Source organism: Gossypium hirsutum, chromosome A08, assembly GCF_007990345.1.
Source record: "Gossypium hirsutum isolate 1008001.06 chromosome A08, Gossypium_hirsutum_v2.1, whole genome shotgun sequence".
Lineage (NCBI taxonomy): Eukaryota > Viridiplantae > Streptophyta > Magnoliopsida > Malvales > Malvaceae > Gossypium > Gossypium hirsutum.
The window spans coordinates 126,715,119-126,733,207 of record NC_053431.1 but is presented as its reverse complement, the minus strand read 5'-3'; the positions used below and the strand labels follow the sequence as shown (position 1 = coordinate 126,733,207).

General features: G+C 32.1%; 3 protein-coding genes across 11 annotated transcripts; 2 read left to right on the top strand and 1 right to left on the bottom strand.

The window, feature by feature from the left end:
• Positions 1-403: 403 nt before the first annotated feature.
• On the bottom strand, positions 404-1,788 carry LOC107940205 (cytidine deaminase 1). Its single transcript, XM_016873638.2, has one exon. It carries the CDS (start codon positions 1,480-1,482, stop codon positions 595-597), a length of 888 nt encoding a protein of 295 aa, XP_016729127.2. The 5' UTR covers positions 1,483-1,788; the 3' UTR covers positions 404-594.
• Positions 1,789-6,059: 4,271 nt separating this feature from the next.
• Positions 6,060-13,604, top strand: LOC107940206 (K(+) efflux antiporter 4). Of its 8 annotated transcripts, none has more exons than XR_001695388.2 (21): positions 6,245-6,824; positions 7,240-7,283; positions 7,658-7,716; positions 7,812-7,890; positions 8,049-8,110; positions 8,208-8,283; positions 8,448-8,522; positions 9,189-9,260; positions 9,340-9,423; positions 9,812-9,880; positions 10,013-10,090; positions 10,168-10,256; positions 10,360-10,456; positions 10,842-10,895; positions 11,123-11,218; positions 11,665-11,853; positions 11,933-12,010; positions 12,108-12,152; positions 12,630-12,694; positions 12,776-12,862; positions 13,199-13,239. XR_001695388.2 is itself a non-coding variant. In XM_016873641.2 (21 exons), the coding sequence occupies exons 1-20, from the start codon at positions 6,617-6,619 to the stop codon at positions 13,229-13,231; spliced, it is 1,674 nt and encodes a 557-aa protein (XP_016729130.2). In that variant the 5' UTR covers positions 6,245-6,616; the 3' UTR covers positions 13,232-13,239; positions 13,318-13,604. The 8 variants fall into 8 exon arrangements, 6 of the variants coding, with proteins under 6 accessions (XP_016729129.2, XP_016729130.2, XP_040931237.1 ...); XR_005899954.1 differs by having other exon boundaries at positions 13,161-13,239; XM_016873641.2 differs by lacking the exon at positions 12,630-12,694 and adding an exon at positions 13,318-13,604.
• Positions 13,318-17,581, top strand: LOC107940209 (protein EFFECTOR OF TRANSCRIPTION 2). Of its 2 annotated transcripts, none has more exons than XM_016873643.2 (4): positions 13,318-13,448; positions 15,073-15,130; positions 15,271-15,591; positions 16,342-17,581. In XM_016873643.2, exons 2-4 carry the CDS (start codon positions 15,074-15,076, stop codon positions 17,284-17,286), a joined length of 1,323 nt encoding a protein of 440 aa, XP_016729132.2. In that variant the 5' UTR covers positions 13,318-13,448; position 15,073; the 3' UTR covers positions 17,287-17,581. The 2 variants fall into 2 exon arrangements, with proteins under 2 accessions (XP_016729132.2, XP_016729133.2); XM_016873644.2 differs by lacking the exon at positions 13,318-13,448 and adding an exon at positions 14,586-14,856.
• Positions 17,582-18,089: the final 508 nt, after the last annotated feature.

Below are 18,089 nucleotides of genomic sequence, written 5' to 3'. Positions count from 1 at the left end.
CCATTGATGACTCAAGTTTTTTCGAGACCATGGTGACTCAGTCGACTCTTTTTTGTTTATGTCTAATCTAAAAGATTTAACAATTTACGAAGAGTGGGATAAGATTACCAGAGTCAAATCTATAGTACCAATTCATATGATCTGTTGTAATGAGAGAGCGCTTAATGGCTTTTGATGGCAGCAATTCAATAACAACAGGGATCCACCATCCACCAATCAAAGCAAAAGCTAAAAAAATGACCAAGTTCAAAAGTGGAACTGGGAATCTCATGTTTGCCTCTTTTTTGGTTTACCTTTTTTGCATCAATCAATCAATAACTTTTCCATGACTGCATTTATCCAACAGTTTCTCAGCATCACATCTAAAAGTAGTCCATTCATACATTAAAGAACAGAGACAAAAGAACAAAAACACAGGACACAATATATTCCAAGCTGCAAAAGATAACAAATCATCACAATTATTCACTTGGTGATTTACATGTTCATTCTGGGTTTTCATCATTTAATCCATAGATACCATTTTTTCACCATGATTTCATCATTTTAAATTCATAAATAAGCGAGAAATTGAAGCTAAATACTCACAGTTTTTTACACTGAAAACACCTTGACTTCACATTTTGGTGAAATGCACTGTAAAAGTAGCCTTGCAGTGTGTTCTTGTTTGATAACGGCGTCGGATTTTTCCACCAAAACTGCTCTGACGATCCTCTCGTACCCTCCGCCGCCGCCGGTGGCGACATAAGCGACGATTGCCGCCTGAACTGGCGGTAGACTCGGGTTGTAAGCGGCGGATTCCATGTAAGACCCTTTGTATATCTTCCCTTCAACGTCTATCAACGCCACTCCGGATGGACACCCGCTATAAGGTGCGTACGACATGTTCGCCGCATCGAGAGCCGCGTGTTTTAACTCGTCGTACTCGCCGCCGTCGGAGGTAAACGACAAGCCGTTCCGGCGAGGGTCGAGGAGGAGAGGAGCATCTTTTCCTAGCAAATCATCGGGGCCGAACCTGTGAGGTAAAAAATGAGACAAAGGGGTAAATTCTTGGTCTTTATCATTACAAGTGTTGCTTATTTTGTTTTCCTTTTCATCATCGGAGGAAGTTATGAGCATCTTGACGTCGGGAGCACCGCGGAGCTCTTGGAAAAACTGGCGGCAATGACCACAAGGAGCGGCGGAGACGGCGAAGTATTTAAGACGCGGCTCCGCATTGAGGGAAAGGTTGGTGATAAGGAACTGCTCAGCGTGGACCGAATGGTTGAGGGGCAGACCCGGGAATTCTAAATTGGCTCCGAAAAAGATCCGACCGGATGACCCGATCCCGACTGCCCCAACTTGGTACTTCGAGATCGGCGGGCGGGCAACGGACTGGGCTGATTTGACCAAAGAAGGAAGGAGTTGGAGCACCGTCTTGCCTGATTGTTTGGCCATTTGCTCGGCTTCGACGGCGTCGATTACGAATCTGGGTCGATCCATATTTGAGAGATTGGGTTACGAGTTGACACGATCGGAGACAGTGGGCTGAGTTTTGAATCACGGCGGCGATTTTTTCCTGAAAATTAGGACGGAAGTAGCGAGGGGAGGCTCGAAAAGGAGCGAAGCGAGTGGCTATTATTTATAACGGCATTTGGATATCAGAGCAGCAATTAAGTACTTTTTATTTTATTAAATATCTAATTATACTATTATTTGTTTACTCTTGAGGAAGTCGTAGAATTCGATCCGAAAAAAATTCGAGCTGGAATCTATTTAAATTTAATTTAATTAAAGAGTTAAAAGTTCAAATTTAAAAAAAATGAATAACAAAATACCACCAAATAACTGCGACATGTTTATTTAACATTTAAATAAAAAATAAACATTATATCATTTGTTTTTGAATCATTTCATTATGTTATTTTTATTTACAATTTATTATGCTTTTTAGATTTTTAAATCATTTTTATAAATTTTATCTAAAAATTTTAAATAACAATTTTTATTTTTAAAATTTTTAGAATTAGAACTAAAATAATAATTTTTATAAATATTAAGAGTTAAATTTATTAAATTTTTAGATTTAAGATTAAATTAATAAAACATATAAATATTGAAGAGCTAAATTTATTAATATATTAATAAAAAATATTCATTTTAATTTTTTATCACTCATAACGAGAGAATGATTAAAATATTTTATTTCAAAAAAGTTGAATGACTAAATAAATAATAATAATTGGATGATTAAAATAAAACTAAATACATAGTTAGGTAACTATTATAGTTATCCATCTAAAACATTAGAAAATAAATTAATATTCACGATTAAAGGGGTTCAGACGGTTAAATTTTAAATTTAAAAATATCTAAATTTTTTACTTTAAATTCAAATTGAATCAAATTTGAAATTTTATAAATTTATATAAAATAAAATATTTTTATTAAATAATAAAATTTTAATCAAATCAATCATTTGAATTGTAAATTCAAAATATATTGAAAGTTTGGTTCATATAAAACCAGCCTATTAGAACAAAGCAAGTAGCTCAGTCCTTGAATAAGCATGTAACTTTCTCTCTTTTTGGCCTTTTACATCCAAATTATTGAGGTGAAGTCAATTTCAAACATTTTTAAGATGCAAACAAACAAAAGTATCATACTGCATGATAATAAAATAATAATTAAAATTAATCTAATCATAATGTTGGATAGCAGACAAGATTAGTAGAAATTCCATGATTTTTCTTCCCTCTTCATGAATCATGGGGGGCAGCTATGGTTTTTTTAATAATTTATTTTTGTGTGTAAATGAGATACAAGGACTTGTATTTTACTTTTTTATTTATTTATAATTTTGGCTCAATTATTACTGATCTAAAATCGAGTATTTTATTATCATATTTGAGGATTTCATGATCATAATTATTTTTTATTCTTAATATGAACTCAAATTCGAAAAGTATAATTATTAATACAATCACAAATAATACATATATGAACAATTATAATTAGAATAAAATTAATATAAAATATAATTAATCTTAATTTAAATAAAACTTATTTATGATTAACTTAAATTTAAAATAATTATGTATGATGAGACCCGAACTTAAATTATCGAGCAGAAATTAATAGACAAGTTTTTAAAAAGTTTATTAATACACCAATTTTATTAGGAACTAGTGGACCTTTTCTATGGGGCATGTCTACACTTAGTTTGCATGATTGATAACGGAAATGAGATGATCTCTTGAAAGTGAAGGGATTCATTTGAATTTGATAAAAAGATTGATATATCATTAATTTAAATTGGGTTAAAACGTCATTTGGTCCTAGATTTTTTTGTCTATATTAATTTCAAAACTTGACTTTTTTTTCTTTTAATTTAGTCATTGAACTTGAATCCTATTAAGGTAGAGCGACGTGAAATTATAAAATTGTGTCACTTCATCACTTAAAATTTAAAATAAATATAATTTAAAAAATATTTAAAATATTTAAATTTCTCAAACTGCCACACTACCATACCTTAACCAAATCCAAGTAAAAAATTAATTGGAAAAAGTTGCAAAATTCCAAAACTAATACAGACCAAAAAAAAAAGTTTAAAGACCAATATAAAAAAAATTCCAAATATAATGACTAAATGTTATTTTATTCCATTTGAATTTTAAAAAAATAAATCATATTTAAACCTTTTAAATATCTAACAGACGTATTAAATCTTGACTAAATTCAGAACCAAATAAAATTAGATCCTCAACTTTTTCTTCTCAATAATATTTTCTCCTAAAATCATTACTTAAATGTCATCAAACGTCTTACATATTGATTGAATAAAAATAATAATTTCATATTAATGTTATTGGATTTCTTTATATTATTTACATAATTAAATATATTATTTAGTATTTAACAGATATTTGTATATTTTAATATATTTTTTGACTTTGTTCTAATAGATTCATACTTTCTCTAGAATGGGTGAAGTTAGAAAATTTTTTTAGAGGAATTAAAATTAAATTGTAATTTTTACGATAGTAAAAATATAATTTTATCATTTTAATAGCTTATATTTTTATAATTTTTAAATGATTAAATTAAATTTTTATCATTTTTAAGAAGTAAAAGTGTAATTTTATTTTTATTAATTTAAAATTTAAAGAAAAAATCTAAATAAATTTTTTTTTATTTTAAGTAGCCCGAACCTTGTCAGCACCCGTAGCTACGTAACAGTTCCTAGAAAATTCTTTAATCGTATACATAGTTGATGCAAGCTTGCAAACTGTTGTTTATTATACATTGAACACATATTTTTCGTTTTGACACAAAAAATTGAATCTTAGGCGAAGTTACCTCATAGTTTCGTGGTGGCCCCATCATCTTCACCTAACAAATTAAGACCTTAGTTTAGTTGCTTGTGTAGTTGTGTAAATTTTGGCTTATTAAGTAATTTTCATAATAATTTATTTAACCTTTTTTAACTTTATAAAAAATTTATTTTATTTTTTATTTTAAATTTTCGTCTTTTTTAATCTTTAAACCTATACTATTTATCAAATCACTCTCAAAATTAATGAAAAAAAAATTCACATGACTATTTGAAAAAAAATTGAGTTGAGGATACCAGATAACCACTTTTTTGAATCATGTAAAATACACCAATATGATACGGGTGAAAAAAATACAAGGGTGTCGACTATTAAAGTCACCCAGCCCTAAAAAATATATATTTTTTAACATTTGAGAAAATTAACAAGTGATGATTGTTACAAAAATTTAAGTGATGTGAGCTATTTAAGTCTCCTATCCTAATTTACTGTTTATTTTAAGTTATTTAAGTAATTGTTTTTAAATTTTAATCATTTATATAATTATTTTTTTTAGTATTTTTGCCAGATATCCACAAATTTGATAAAAGTGTGACATTTCTTTATGTCACAGGTACGTGGTCAAGGTTACAAGTGAATATCTCCACTAGCGCCCATGATAAAAAAACTGGACATGGTTAATTGCGTTGGATATTTATCGAATCTTTGTCATCGGATTTTGATGTTTAAATCATTGGCCTCCGAATCTTTGTATTGTATAGGTCACTGGCTTTTATTTTAGGTACATGTCTTGTACGGAGTTTAAGCCTAATCTACATATTTCTTTTCAATACTACAAGCCCAAAAATTCAAGTTGGACTCAATAAGATTTGTTCGTAAAAAAAGTTGATAATTTGAATCCTTGAAATTGAACCTAAAACCAAAATAAATTTAAACTTGAACAAATAATAAAAATTTAGCTCAAACTAAAATCGACCCAATTCATAAACATGTTTAGGAATAATGTACAACATAGAGGTGTTTATAAACTACATTAGATTGAGACCTAGTTCTAAAAAATCTAAGCTCGAGATAGAGCTTAGCCTAATATGTCTATATGATTCATTTTTCCATTTTAAAAATTATAAAAAATATAAAAATATTAATATAAAATTATTTATATTATCTTTAAACAGTTAATGCTACTAGCTCAAATAGAGATGACAACGAAATAGGATAGGTCGATTTTTTACTTGTCCCGACCCCCTGACTTAAAAAAATGTAACCCCCATAAACCTGCCTCGAAAAATAAATAATGTACCTCACCCATCTTGATACGCAACATTTTCACATTTTGAATACAAATTTTTTGACAATTAATTTTGTCTTTCTATTTCATTTATGCAACACTTTTAAGCCGTAGGTTAATTAAGAAATATGATAAATTATGGAGAAGAATACAAAGGTGAGTGACACAAATAATGGAATTGAGGATCTAATATTAATATATATTATATATAAGGGAAATTTTATAATTATCTCGGGGTAAGGTATTTTTTTTAAAGACGAAGCTAGAATTTCTTTTAGGGGTTAAAACTAAATTATAAGAATTTTGATAGATCAAAATATAATTTTACTATATATTAATTTATAATTTTATTATTTTTGAAGAGATTAAATAGATATTTTTTTCATATTTAAGGGTTAAAATATAAATTTATTATTAAATTAATTTATAATTTTATTATTCCTAAAAGAGATCAAATGAAACATTTTATTTTTAGGGGGCAAAGGCCCTTTGCCTGGTAGCCCCCGGGTGTCGCCTTTGCTTTTTTCGACCTTAACCCAATGACTATAAAAAAAATCTACTTTGATCTGCCTCAAATCTAATTTCAAAAATAAAAAGTCCGACCCTATTAATTCGGGTCGAAACATATTGAATACGGATTTTTTTGCCATCCCAAGCTCAAATCTGATCCAAAGCGAGTGGGCGGGGTTGAGCGGGGTACAGAACTAATGAACACCTACAAGGCTACAACACAAGGCATTTGTTGAACGCGGTACCGTTGAGCGCGTATGAGTAGGATTAACACCTGATTTGAGTGGTACAGTATCCTTTTCATCAACCTCCATTTATTTTTTTAAGCTGACTTTAAACAAATATTATTTTTTCCAACAAACAAGCGGGAGAGTGGAGAAGGAAACGAAAAAAGCCGAAAGGCGCGATTCCAATACGCTTCACTCTCTCTTTCGTTAATTTACGCGTCTACTAATTTCTCTATTTTCTTTCACTTTTTTTTTCATTCACTAAAACCTCGGAAATGAGAGAATTCTCTGCTCTCTTCTTCATTTGTGATCTCATTGTATTCATCACTTCCGTCGCCGTCATTGACGCCCGGTCGGCGGTGGAGATCAATGTCACCGCCGTTCTGGCCAATGTCTCGGACCCGAGATCCAGAGAGGATAGTTTTGTCGGCATGATCGATCGTGCTCTTGAGAAGGAATTCAATGACACCGACCAAACTGAAGGTCCGTACTACCAGATCTGAATTCTCGTTATTCTCTCTCTCTCTCTCTCTCTCTCTCTCTTTTTCAATCTGCATTCGGCATTTATTTCTGTACCAATGGTGGTTAGTTGAGTTAGGCTTTTGAAGCATGTGGATAAGCTGTTACTTCACTCAGTTTTTTTTCTTAATTTTGTATTTTTCATTAAAATGTTTAACGTTTGATGTTTGATTATGAACATTTCTGTTTATTTCGCTGTATTTTATTTAGAAAATTTACCGCATTTGCGTAAAGAGCTTTAAAAATTGCAGTGACAAGTGAACACAAGAAGTAGAAAACGAAATTCATTCCTCTGTTCTAAGTTATAAAATAGAAATCTTAATTTGGCTCTTTTAGTTTCAATTATTGAATTCTTACCTCTTTTTTTTTTTTTTTGCAGCTACTGATCCTGATAGTTTCAACAATAGTGTCGCGGGGAAGCAGGTTGGTGGTAGGCTAGTTATATTTTTTAATAATGTTATTCATTTTCTATGACCTTTAGTTTTGAAATTGATCATTGATTAAGCACTTAAAAGTGGAGCTTCTTTTATTGTGTAGAGGCCGGCCGTCGGCTGCCTTTAAATTTCAATATTGACTTTAGTGGTTAAAGGATCTAAAGCTGTAAACAATTTATTGGATCAGATGGGTTTAGTTATGATTTACAATCTAGTTTTCAAGTGAGAAAAACTTTTGAGATCAGAATGCTGAACCATGCTACTCTAGCAATAAAGATGAGAATTTACCTGTCTGTTTATGAATTTTCTATCAATTATTAAAGAAGCTGGGTGGTGATAACATAATTGGTTTATTTTTCTTAGGCTGTCTTGGAAACTGTTGCTAGAGTTAAGACCAAGAAAAATGAGACCAAGGAAGAGAAGTAAGAGTCGAACCGTTCTTCTGCTATTGTGGGCATTTTGCTTCGCCTAACCCACATTACTTGACAGCTTATATTTTTTTTGAGCCTTGTGCCAGGTCATTTCAGCTCCATGACGTTTTCCATTTGGATGATGAAAACCGAGCTGATGATGCACCAACGTTGATAGATCGAAATGTATGTCTTGTAAAAGTGTTCTAAAATTTGTATTCAGTTTATAATTTTCCTTGCTGTTGACATTGAATCATGATAATGCTGCCTCAGGGAATTGTATTTTTAGTGTAGTTATATTTAAGTAAATTACATGCTGACCATGTTGGCATACTTCTTGTCAGGACAATGTCTTTATAATATCCAACCCAAAGTCGAAGTATCCTGTTCTACAACTAGACTTAAGGTTAAACTTTTATTGTATATTTTATGTATTTAGTTTAGTTTGATGACATCACAGTTGTATTGGGACCAACTTTGATTTTCCCAAAATTCTTGTGCAGATTAATATTGGATCTGATAATTGTCATTGTCTCTGCTACATGCGGTGGCATTGCTTTTGCTTGTGCTGGACAACCGGTATTGCTGTTGTGCCTTTTATTTTCTTCATTCCATTAGTTTTCACCCTCTACCACAGTTTTCTGGTTATAACTCTTCTTAAATGCTTTGCAGAACTTGTTCTTGATTCAGAATTACAGGTTTTCTCTAAAGGAGAGTTTTACCTTTACATTTTCAAATTTCAGGTTATTACTGGATATCTACTTGCAGGATCTATTATTGGGCCCGGCGGGTTTAGCTTTGTTGGTGAAATGGTGCAAGTATGTTGCTTCCACTTTCATACTAGCTGGCAATTACTTGTCTTTGGCTTGGGTTTTGTTTTGTTTGGATGAGACTTCTAGACATATAAAGTGGGGTGTTGGTTTGCAGAATTGGCGATTGAGTTAGAAAAAGTTCCAACTCATTTTAGATGTTTAAAGATCATGATGCTTAACAAGGCTGTTGTATTATAATAAACAGAAATTCCTGTTTTAAATGCATAGCTACAGCAACATAAGTAATCCTTCAAAGCTTATAAGCATGATGTGATATAGCTACTGTATTTACTTGATGCTGCAAGAACTGAAAACCTACTCTCATTGTAAGTTGCTTGTAAAAGATGTATGCGAATTTTCAAAATTTCGAAATTGGTTAAAATATAGTTATCGGTCTTCCTACTTATTTCATATTTGCTTGCATGCATGAGTTCCTAGAAAAAGAAGCAGTCTAAGAAATGCATTTATGTGCGTAAACTGGTAATAATACACATGCTAATACTAGCGCAATTGTGTTGGATTAGCAAACAAAACAATCTTTATTAATTCATAAATAATTCTGTTCAAGGAACCTGTGGTAGAAGCTTACACATCTGTGTACTATTTTTCTCTTTTCATTTTTTAAATAATTTCACTTACCGTGTCCATATCTTTATTGGCTCATGAATTCAGGTGGAAACAGTGGCTCAATTTGGTGTAATCTTTCTTCTTTTTGCTTTAGGCTTGGAATTTTCAGCAACAAAGGTTTGCTTGTTGCCTTGTACTGACCCTATTAGATTCATTCCTATGACTCATGGTACTCACCTTGTTGCAATTTATGCAGCTTCGTGTTGTTCGAGCAGTTGCTGTCCTTGGAGGTCTTCTTCAAATTTTTCTATTCATGTGCTTGTGTGGTATAACAGTCTCGGTATGTGTGCTATTGTTAGAAATATTTTTCTGTAAATGTTTGATAGTTAAATCTTACCACATAAAATAAGCTTTGCAGTTATTGGTTCTAAGTTTTAGCATATATGGTTTGTAGTTTATACTGTACTTATAAAACATCTGGTGTAACCACATAAGTGAGCGCCATGTTATCATTATCTGGCGCTTGGGCAAGATGTTATCCACTCTTTTTATATCAGTTGGGCGAGGACCCTTTTTTTTTTTTTTGTTTAATTAGGCATGTTGAAATTGTTTTTCACGTTTTCTATTGAGAAGATATGATGGTTTCTATTTTTTCTTCATCTCTTATAGTATTTTCCTTCCAAATTAGTTATGAGTTTTTGATGAATGCAGCTACATGCTTTTTGCAGTTATGTGGGGGTAAAGCTTCAGAGGGGGTTTTTGTTGGTGCATTCCTATCTATGTCTTCTACAGCTGTGGTAAACCTCTATGAACTGCATGTTCTTGGATTGGTGAAAACTTTTAGAGAAAATTGCTTATTTGAGGAAACACTTTCACATTTGTATATGCATGTAGTCTCCTTTTACTCTTATTGTCTTTAATGGTTTCAGGTTTTGAAATTTTTGATGGAAAGGAATAGTATAAGTGCCCTTCATGGTCAAGTTACAATTGGAACTCTTATCCTGCAGGTATTTATTTTCTTTGTCATCACATCAGTTAAAAGAACTTCACTTGTGCTTAGACAGTATAAGTTTTGTTATGGCAGGACTGTGCTGTGGGTTTGTTGTTTGCTTTACTTCCAGTTCTAGGTGGCAATTCTGGAGTCCTTCAAGGAGTATTATCCATGACTAAATCGTAAATGAAAAATCTCTAAGATCTACTCTTTTTGATTCAGTTGAGGGAAATATCATTACAGTTTTTAGGTTTCTAATAATACATTTTCTCCTTTGTTTTTCAGGTTGGTGGTTTTAATCACATTTCTGACCATTTTGACAATAGTATCTTGGACTTGTGTGCCATGGTTTCTTAAGCTCATGATAAGCCTATCATCACAGGTAACCTCGTTAGTAGTTTGCAATGTTAGTAATCCCACATTGCTACAAATATCAAGTATAAAGAATTTGAATATACAATTCTTTAGAACTTAAATAATTGAGTTGGGTGCCTAGCCAATTGGATAAGTGGGCTTACCTACATTTTTAAAGGTAAAAAAAATGGGCACTTCTTGTGCTATAAGTTAAGTACTATGCCTATATTTAAAACTCAATAATGCCTAATTGAGTTGTGAATCACACTTCAAGTCTATTTTTTTCTTCCCTTAATTTTTCTTTCTTGCATCACAAGTTTCTTTCTCGTAACACCTTTATATAACAAATCTGTCTTATTTTTTCAGTTCTTTAATCTATGTAGACATTTATTAACCCAGATATTTATTTGCAGACTAATGAGCTCTATCAGTTGGCATCCGTGGCGTTTTGCTTGCTTGTTGCTTGGGTTTGCTCATTTCCTTCTTACTTCTTGCATTGTAATTAACCTTTGCATCTAATTGCAACATAACATCGGAAAAGATCTATCATTTTGTTGCATAGATTGCTGCAAGTTTTTTCACTTGCAACTTTTTTTTTCTTTACTCTACCAATAAAACCCATGTGCCTTTCGTTCAGTTAGCAGTCTACATTCATTTGTATATGCATATAACAGAGGTTGTTGCGATACTCCAGTGTAGTGATAAGCTGGGTCTAAGCCTTGAGCTGGGTTCCTTTGCTGCGGGAGTGATGATATCAACCACTGATCTCGGTCAACATACACTTGAACAAGTAAGATATCTAGATTTTTGTACCCTTTCTGAAAGAACTTTCAATACTTGAATTTTCAATAGTTTAACTTCCTACTCAAAAGTCAACTGTACGTGAACTCATTAACTATCTCTACACAGTAAATATTGTAATCTTTTTCCAGACTGAGTTAGTCTTAATGTTATCGAATCAGTTTAAGGCAATTATTGATGGTGTAAGATGAGTGTTTCCGTTAGGATGCCAATTAAAAGTCCTGCCTGTGTTAGTTTTGCGGTTAGCCAAGTCTTGTGTCCGTCAGGCACTATTTTAAGCATCTTGTTCTCCTTGAGTTTAATTTGGTTTATGATGCATGTTTGAGAGCATTATTGTCAATATTAGTTCGGTTAGTACAAGATAGTATGACCCCATGGTATTCTTGCCTTGTTAACCAATGAAATTCTCCTCGGTTTTCTCCCTCTTACACGCAGGTTGAGCCCATTCGCAATTTCTTCGCTGCTCTTTTCCTTGCCAGTATTGGGATGTTGATTAATGTGCATTTCCTTTGGAATCACGTTGATATATTGCTAGCAGCTGTTATATTGGTGATTATTATTAAAACGATGGTAGTAGCTGCAGTTGTCAAGGGGTTCAGATACAGCAACAAAACCTCAATTCTTGTATGAGTTGAGCATAACATTTTTTTTCCCTTACATTATTCAGTAAAGGGGCCTTAGTTCCTTTAAACTTAATGTGTAGGTTGGGATGTCATTGGCCCAAATTGGGGAATTTGCTTTCGTACTTCTAAGTCGTGCATCTAATCTTCATCTCGTAGAGGTTTGTTCTCCATTGTTGAAATCTTCAAATAATTGAAGTTACTCTAGTGCTCTTTCTTCATATAATCACCATTTCTAATTTTTTGTCATTGCTGCAGGGTAAACTTTACCTGCTACTTCTGGGCACAACAGCTCTTAGTTTGGTACGTAAGCCGTTAAACGTGGTGTCATTAGCATTTGGCATTTATTAAAAAGCTGACACTTGAGAATCTCTTGTAGTTTACCATAGTTTACCATTCTAATCACGAGTACCAAACATGCAACGGGAGGGTAGTTTGAAAATGGACGACTGCAATAAAAGTCTTGCTGCAGTTGCATTTTCTCTTATTGGTTCATGAACAATATCCCATAAAAAATGATACAATTGGTTTAAGCATTTCCCGATCAGAATGGAAACTTTTACTATTAAATTCCTTATGTATCTGTAATTAGCCAAAATCAGGTAAAAGTACCATGGAGGTCCCTATACTAGTCAAATTGTATTTTGTCTCTTTTACTCAAAAAAGGGGAAAATTAATCCCTATATATTAGATTAAAGAGCAAATTGATCATTTTTGTTAATAATAGAAATGGATGGAATTTTAATAAAGGACCAATTTGCTCTTTGATCTAATGTACAGGGACAGTCATTTTTCGGGTGGAGGAGAAAAAATGCAACCTGACTCTCACTATAGGGGCCTTTATGGTACTTTTACTGCCAATTTCTTAAAGTTCTTTCGTAGTTAGCTCTCAAGGTTCTGATTTTACTCATAAAATTACCATGCAGGTGACTACTCCATTGCTTTTCAAGCTGATTCCAGCTGTTGTTCGTCTTGGTGTACTATTACGGTGGTTCCCAGCTGATAGTCCTGAGGTAATCAATCTGCCTTTGAATACAAACTTTGTAGAATAATCATATAACTCTTCTGATAGCAAATCACCGGAGAGAGGATTGCATCATCTGTTTTTAAACTGTTGTGTCGTAATTTTTGTCGGAACAAGTCTTTTGAGGTTATGTTGAATATGATTCTCCTCCCAGATTGGTTTGAAAGGAGATAGTCTTCGGGCGGACAGCGCAAAGCGTATTACTTTGATGGTCCAAGGCTCTCATGATTCATGATATTAAAAAAATAAATACATGAACCCAATTTTTTTTTTTTTGCCAATTTCAGCCTTTTAGCTGATGAGGTTCTTATACTCTGGAGGACAGGTGCATAAACGTGCAAAAAAGCAAGTCGATTGAGCGAACAGGTTCTTTTCGAGTTGCTAAGCTGTTCATATGATATGCGAATCTATACAAATTTCTGACTAATTTCTGACTAAGCAAAGACCGATCGGGGAACAACTGGCAACGACGTATGAACAGCGATATAAAATACGATTCTCCCTGTCCTCCGATGCCGCATTGCCATTCTGATATTTGGTTAGATGAGCTTTGTGTAATAGCCTCCATTTATAAGGTAATTCATTTCAATCTTTTTCCCACTTTAATTGATTGGTTTATTTGTTGCTTCTTTTTTTCCACAAATTGCAAGTGTATGTAAAATAAAATTTTGTTTCACATAGTGAAAATATTGAGGAAGGTATTTTGTAATATAGTGTTAATTTTCATGGTATTTAATATTTAAATAGGCCAAGAATATAGGAAAAAAGTTAAATAAAAAAATACATGGAAAAATGTTTATTTATTAATTTGTAACATTTTTATTTTTTTAAACATTATACAAATACTGTTTTTTTAGAATATTTTATATATTACTTATCTTTTAGGTATGATTACTTACATTAATTAATAAAATTAAAAAATATTAGAAATTAATAAATAATAAACATAACAGAAAATATTTGGTATAATAGAGTTTTTAAATTTTATAAACAGAGTTAAGAATATAACAAATATTTTATAGAGTTTAATAAATTATTAAGGGTAAGAAAGTTTCATTAAACATATGTTTTTTTTTCTTTGAAAAAAATGGTGGATTGGGTTTCAAGGGATGTGTGTATTTGTGCACATGACATAATTTGTCTGCAATTTCGGTAGTAACAATGAGAGACCATAAGCCTCATTGGAGGCATCTCTATTTTTTCTCCTCCTCCTATTTTTCTCTTCTTAAACCCTAAATTGATGTTGATGTTGTTAAATTGGTGGATGAAAACAGAGTAAAATTTGGGGTAAGTCACAGTTTATGAAAGGGGAAATTGAAATTGATTTCCACCATGAAAATCCAAAGATTTATGAAAAGGGAAATTGAAGTCTAATAAGATTTACAAAGGAGGGAACCTGTTTTTCATCTGTTTTATCTCCAAGCATCTCCATTTTTTCTCTTCTTCTTCTTCTTCTTCTTCTTCTCTTATTATTTTACTATATAAACCCTAAATTGCTACTGATATGGCTGTTTAATTTGATGCTAACTGGCTAGCTGGACGCCGTCTTCTGCCACATCACTTAACCGTTACGTCTGTAACGGAAAACGGTAAAAATAACTGTTTTGTCACTTTTTAAAAGTTGAGTGACTGAAATAAAACTAATGTGATTATTTTATTAAGTATTCCAAAATTGAGTGACTGTTGATGAAATTTACCTAATTATTAATTAAAAAGAAAAACTCATTTTCACCCGTAAAGGAAGACAAGACTACAAGAGGGCAGCTTACGAAGGACGCTAAAAATTCACTCGATCCAATCACATCATGACGCGAGTCTTAGATCTATCGTATCATCAACGTACAATAATTTTTATCGTACAATAATATAACCACTTTAATAATGTGACCGTCGGCAGACTACTTGTAACTTCAGTATTAAGGATTCAAATATTTCACTAGTAAGATAAGGGAAAGATGGAAAAGGCATGGACAAAAAATAAAGGTAAGATGATAAATTTAGGTTTTAAAGTTTTTTTATTGTCATTTAATCTTTAAATTTTAGTTATACTTTTTTATTTAAATAAAACCATTAATCTTTAAAATTTAATTAAACTGTTTTAATTTAAATACGGAGTTGTTAAAAATATTGACATTCTTATGACAATTTATATATACCCCATTATAAGAAAATAAAAATATTGGCCGTTGTCGTCGACAGAATGAACAGAGAAGATCACAAGAAGACCGACCACGATTCCCACTTCTCCGAATGGAAGGTTTTTTAATCTGCCTTAATCCAACTTTAATCATGCATTCATGCTTTTCATTGTGATAAAAAAATCATCTATACGCAGTTTAAATTTGATTTATAAACGTCAATCTGATCTTGATCTTTTTGGTTTTTTCATTTGTTTAGCTTCTCATTTGTCCTCATGACTGGAAAAATGGGAAAGGAGGAGCAGTGACCAGATACCGGTTTGAAAATCTTCCGAAAAGTTCAGGTCCAGGAATCTATGAGCTTGCGGTGTGTAAACTGCCGAGTAGGGACCGCCGTGGCAAGCTTGAACCTGATTCGGTGGTTTATGTTGGGGAGGCTGAAAATATAAGAGCAAGACTCCAACAATATGGCCGTGATGGTACTCATCTCTGTCGAAAAAATGGATTTGGTGAAAAAGGATGTCCTTTGTTTGATAAAATTTTTGCAAGGGGTTGCTCTATTATCTACAGATGGGCTCGTGTGAGTATATGTTTTTCTACTTTCCAACTTTATTTGTGTTGCTCGGAAAAAGAGATTTCGGTTTTTGAGTAAATTAGTTGAGTCGGGATAAAAATAAGTTGAATCGAAAGTTGAAATTAATTTTATATTTTTCAAAGTTTTTTCAACTTTTATAATTTTTAAAATAATTTATTAAATCGAAACTAAATAGAGTGAATTGATTAATTTCAAAAACCATGTATAAATAAGAGTTTGATTTAGCAGAGTTCTTTTTTCTAAATTTTTAAATAACTATATTTGATTTTTTATTTTTCATATTAATTTTTTATTTTGATTTTTTGGATTTATTTTGGCAAGCTTTATTTTATTGCATTTCGACATTATTTGATAAAATTTAAAAAAAATCATAAATAACTTTTTAAATTAAGTAAATAAAAATAATCAATAACACTTACATGACGTTTATAGAGTTTTTAAATTATTCTATTAGTTAAATATAAAATACTTATTTTTGTATGATAAAAAATTAAAATTAATTATAAACTAAATAAAAAAAATAAAATTTGATCCGGTTGTTATAACCATGAATTTTCAATTTATATTTTATAAATATTCAAACATTTTAATTTGGATCGATTTTTAAATTTTCTATTTTTATTGCTTAGCTTGAGAGTACTACTAAATTACAAAATTAATATGGACTAAATTGTAAAATTTAATAACTATCCTTATACTTCCAAACATTATTTTTTTATTTTCTTTGTTAATTAGATGAAAAGTAAGGCAGCAGCTCAAAGAACTGAAGCTCAACTTCTTGAAAAATTCGATTATGCATGGAATAAAGGTTCTAATGGTGCACGTCGCCACAATGATATCCTTCGGAAACTAGATAAACATGTATCCAACAAAAAACATTTGCCCATCAAAATCAAATCAAACAAGCAAGTAAATGGAAGATGCCGGAGCCACTTAAATTATGGTGGGGACGGCGGTAGCAGTTTTACTCCACGATGGTTGGACCACGGTGGTGGTGGTGGTGATTTTACATCCATTTGTGGAGCACCCACTTGCGATGGTGCTCCTTGTGAGAGACCGGTTAATGGAAATGGAAGATGTTGGCAACATTCGAATTATGGTCGCAGTAGTAGTTGTTTTACTTCACGGAGCTTAAATTATGGCGGCTATGGCAGCAGTTTTACTCCGCAGTGGTTGGACCATGGTGGTGATGATATTATATTAATTTGTGGAGCAACCACCTACAATGGTGCTCCTTGCGAGAGACCGGTTAGTGGAAATGGAAGATGTTGGCAACACTTGGATTATGGCAGGGACGGCGGTAGCAGTTTTACTCCACAATGGTTGGACCACGGTGGTGGTGATATTACATCCGTTTGTGGAGCACCCACTTGCGATGGTGCTCCTTGTGAGAGACCGGTTAATGGAAATGGAAGATGTTGGCAACATTCGAATTATGGTCGCAGTAGTAGTTGTTTTACTTCGCGGAACTTAAATTATGGCGGCTATGGTAGCAGTTTTACTCCGCGGTGGTTGGACCATGGTGGTGATGATATTATATTAATTTGTGGAGCAACCACCTGCAATGGTGCTCCTTGCGAGAGACCGGCTATTGGAAATGGAAGGTGTTGGCAACACTTGGATTATGGTTGCAGCAGCAGCAGCAGCAGCAGCAGCAGCAGCAGTGGTAGATATTGGTAGCACTGATCAATCAAGGTCGGTCGGTCGGAGCATTTGTGGATCGAGAGTTACCCTTTCGTCTGCCCCGGTGATTGTCTGAACGAAAGGATTAACTTAACAATAGCATAATTGTCTATTAGCTTAGGCTAGAGGTGGATTTACATTGTAGCTTTTGTGTTTGGATGTGTGATTGTTGTGAATATTATGTGCAAATTACAAAAATAAAGTTATTGTATTTATATTCAAGTGAAGCTTGGTATTTGTAATGGAATATTGAGGAGGGTAATATAGAGTTAATTAATTAATTTTCATGATATATATTGATTATTCTAATCGGAATTTATCGATACAGGTATAAATTATATAATTAATTTAACTCAATTTAATGAATTAGAATAAATTTGGAGGAAAATTCAAATATATTTATATATGGTGAAACTTAGATTTTAAGTTTCAAAGTTTTTTTGATTGATTTTGTTATGCTCAACAATCATTCTATAAGAAAATGATAATTTTAAACACGATACAATTATGTCACAAGTTATAATATAATATAATATAATATATATAATAGGCTTATATGTCAAAAAAACTTAAGAAAATACAAAAAAATCAATTAAGTTTATGTATTAAATTTGCACCTAATTAAGCAAGCCCTTGATGTTAACTAAAACAATTAATCAATCCCTCCGTTAACGGATTTTATTATTAATCACGTTGACTGTTAAAATAAATTGACAAACTAATTAAATGGTGGCACGTGACAGGTTTTGGTTTAATATAATATTTTCTCATAAAAATATTAAGAATAAAAAAAATTATAA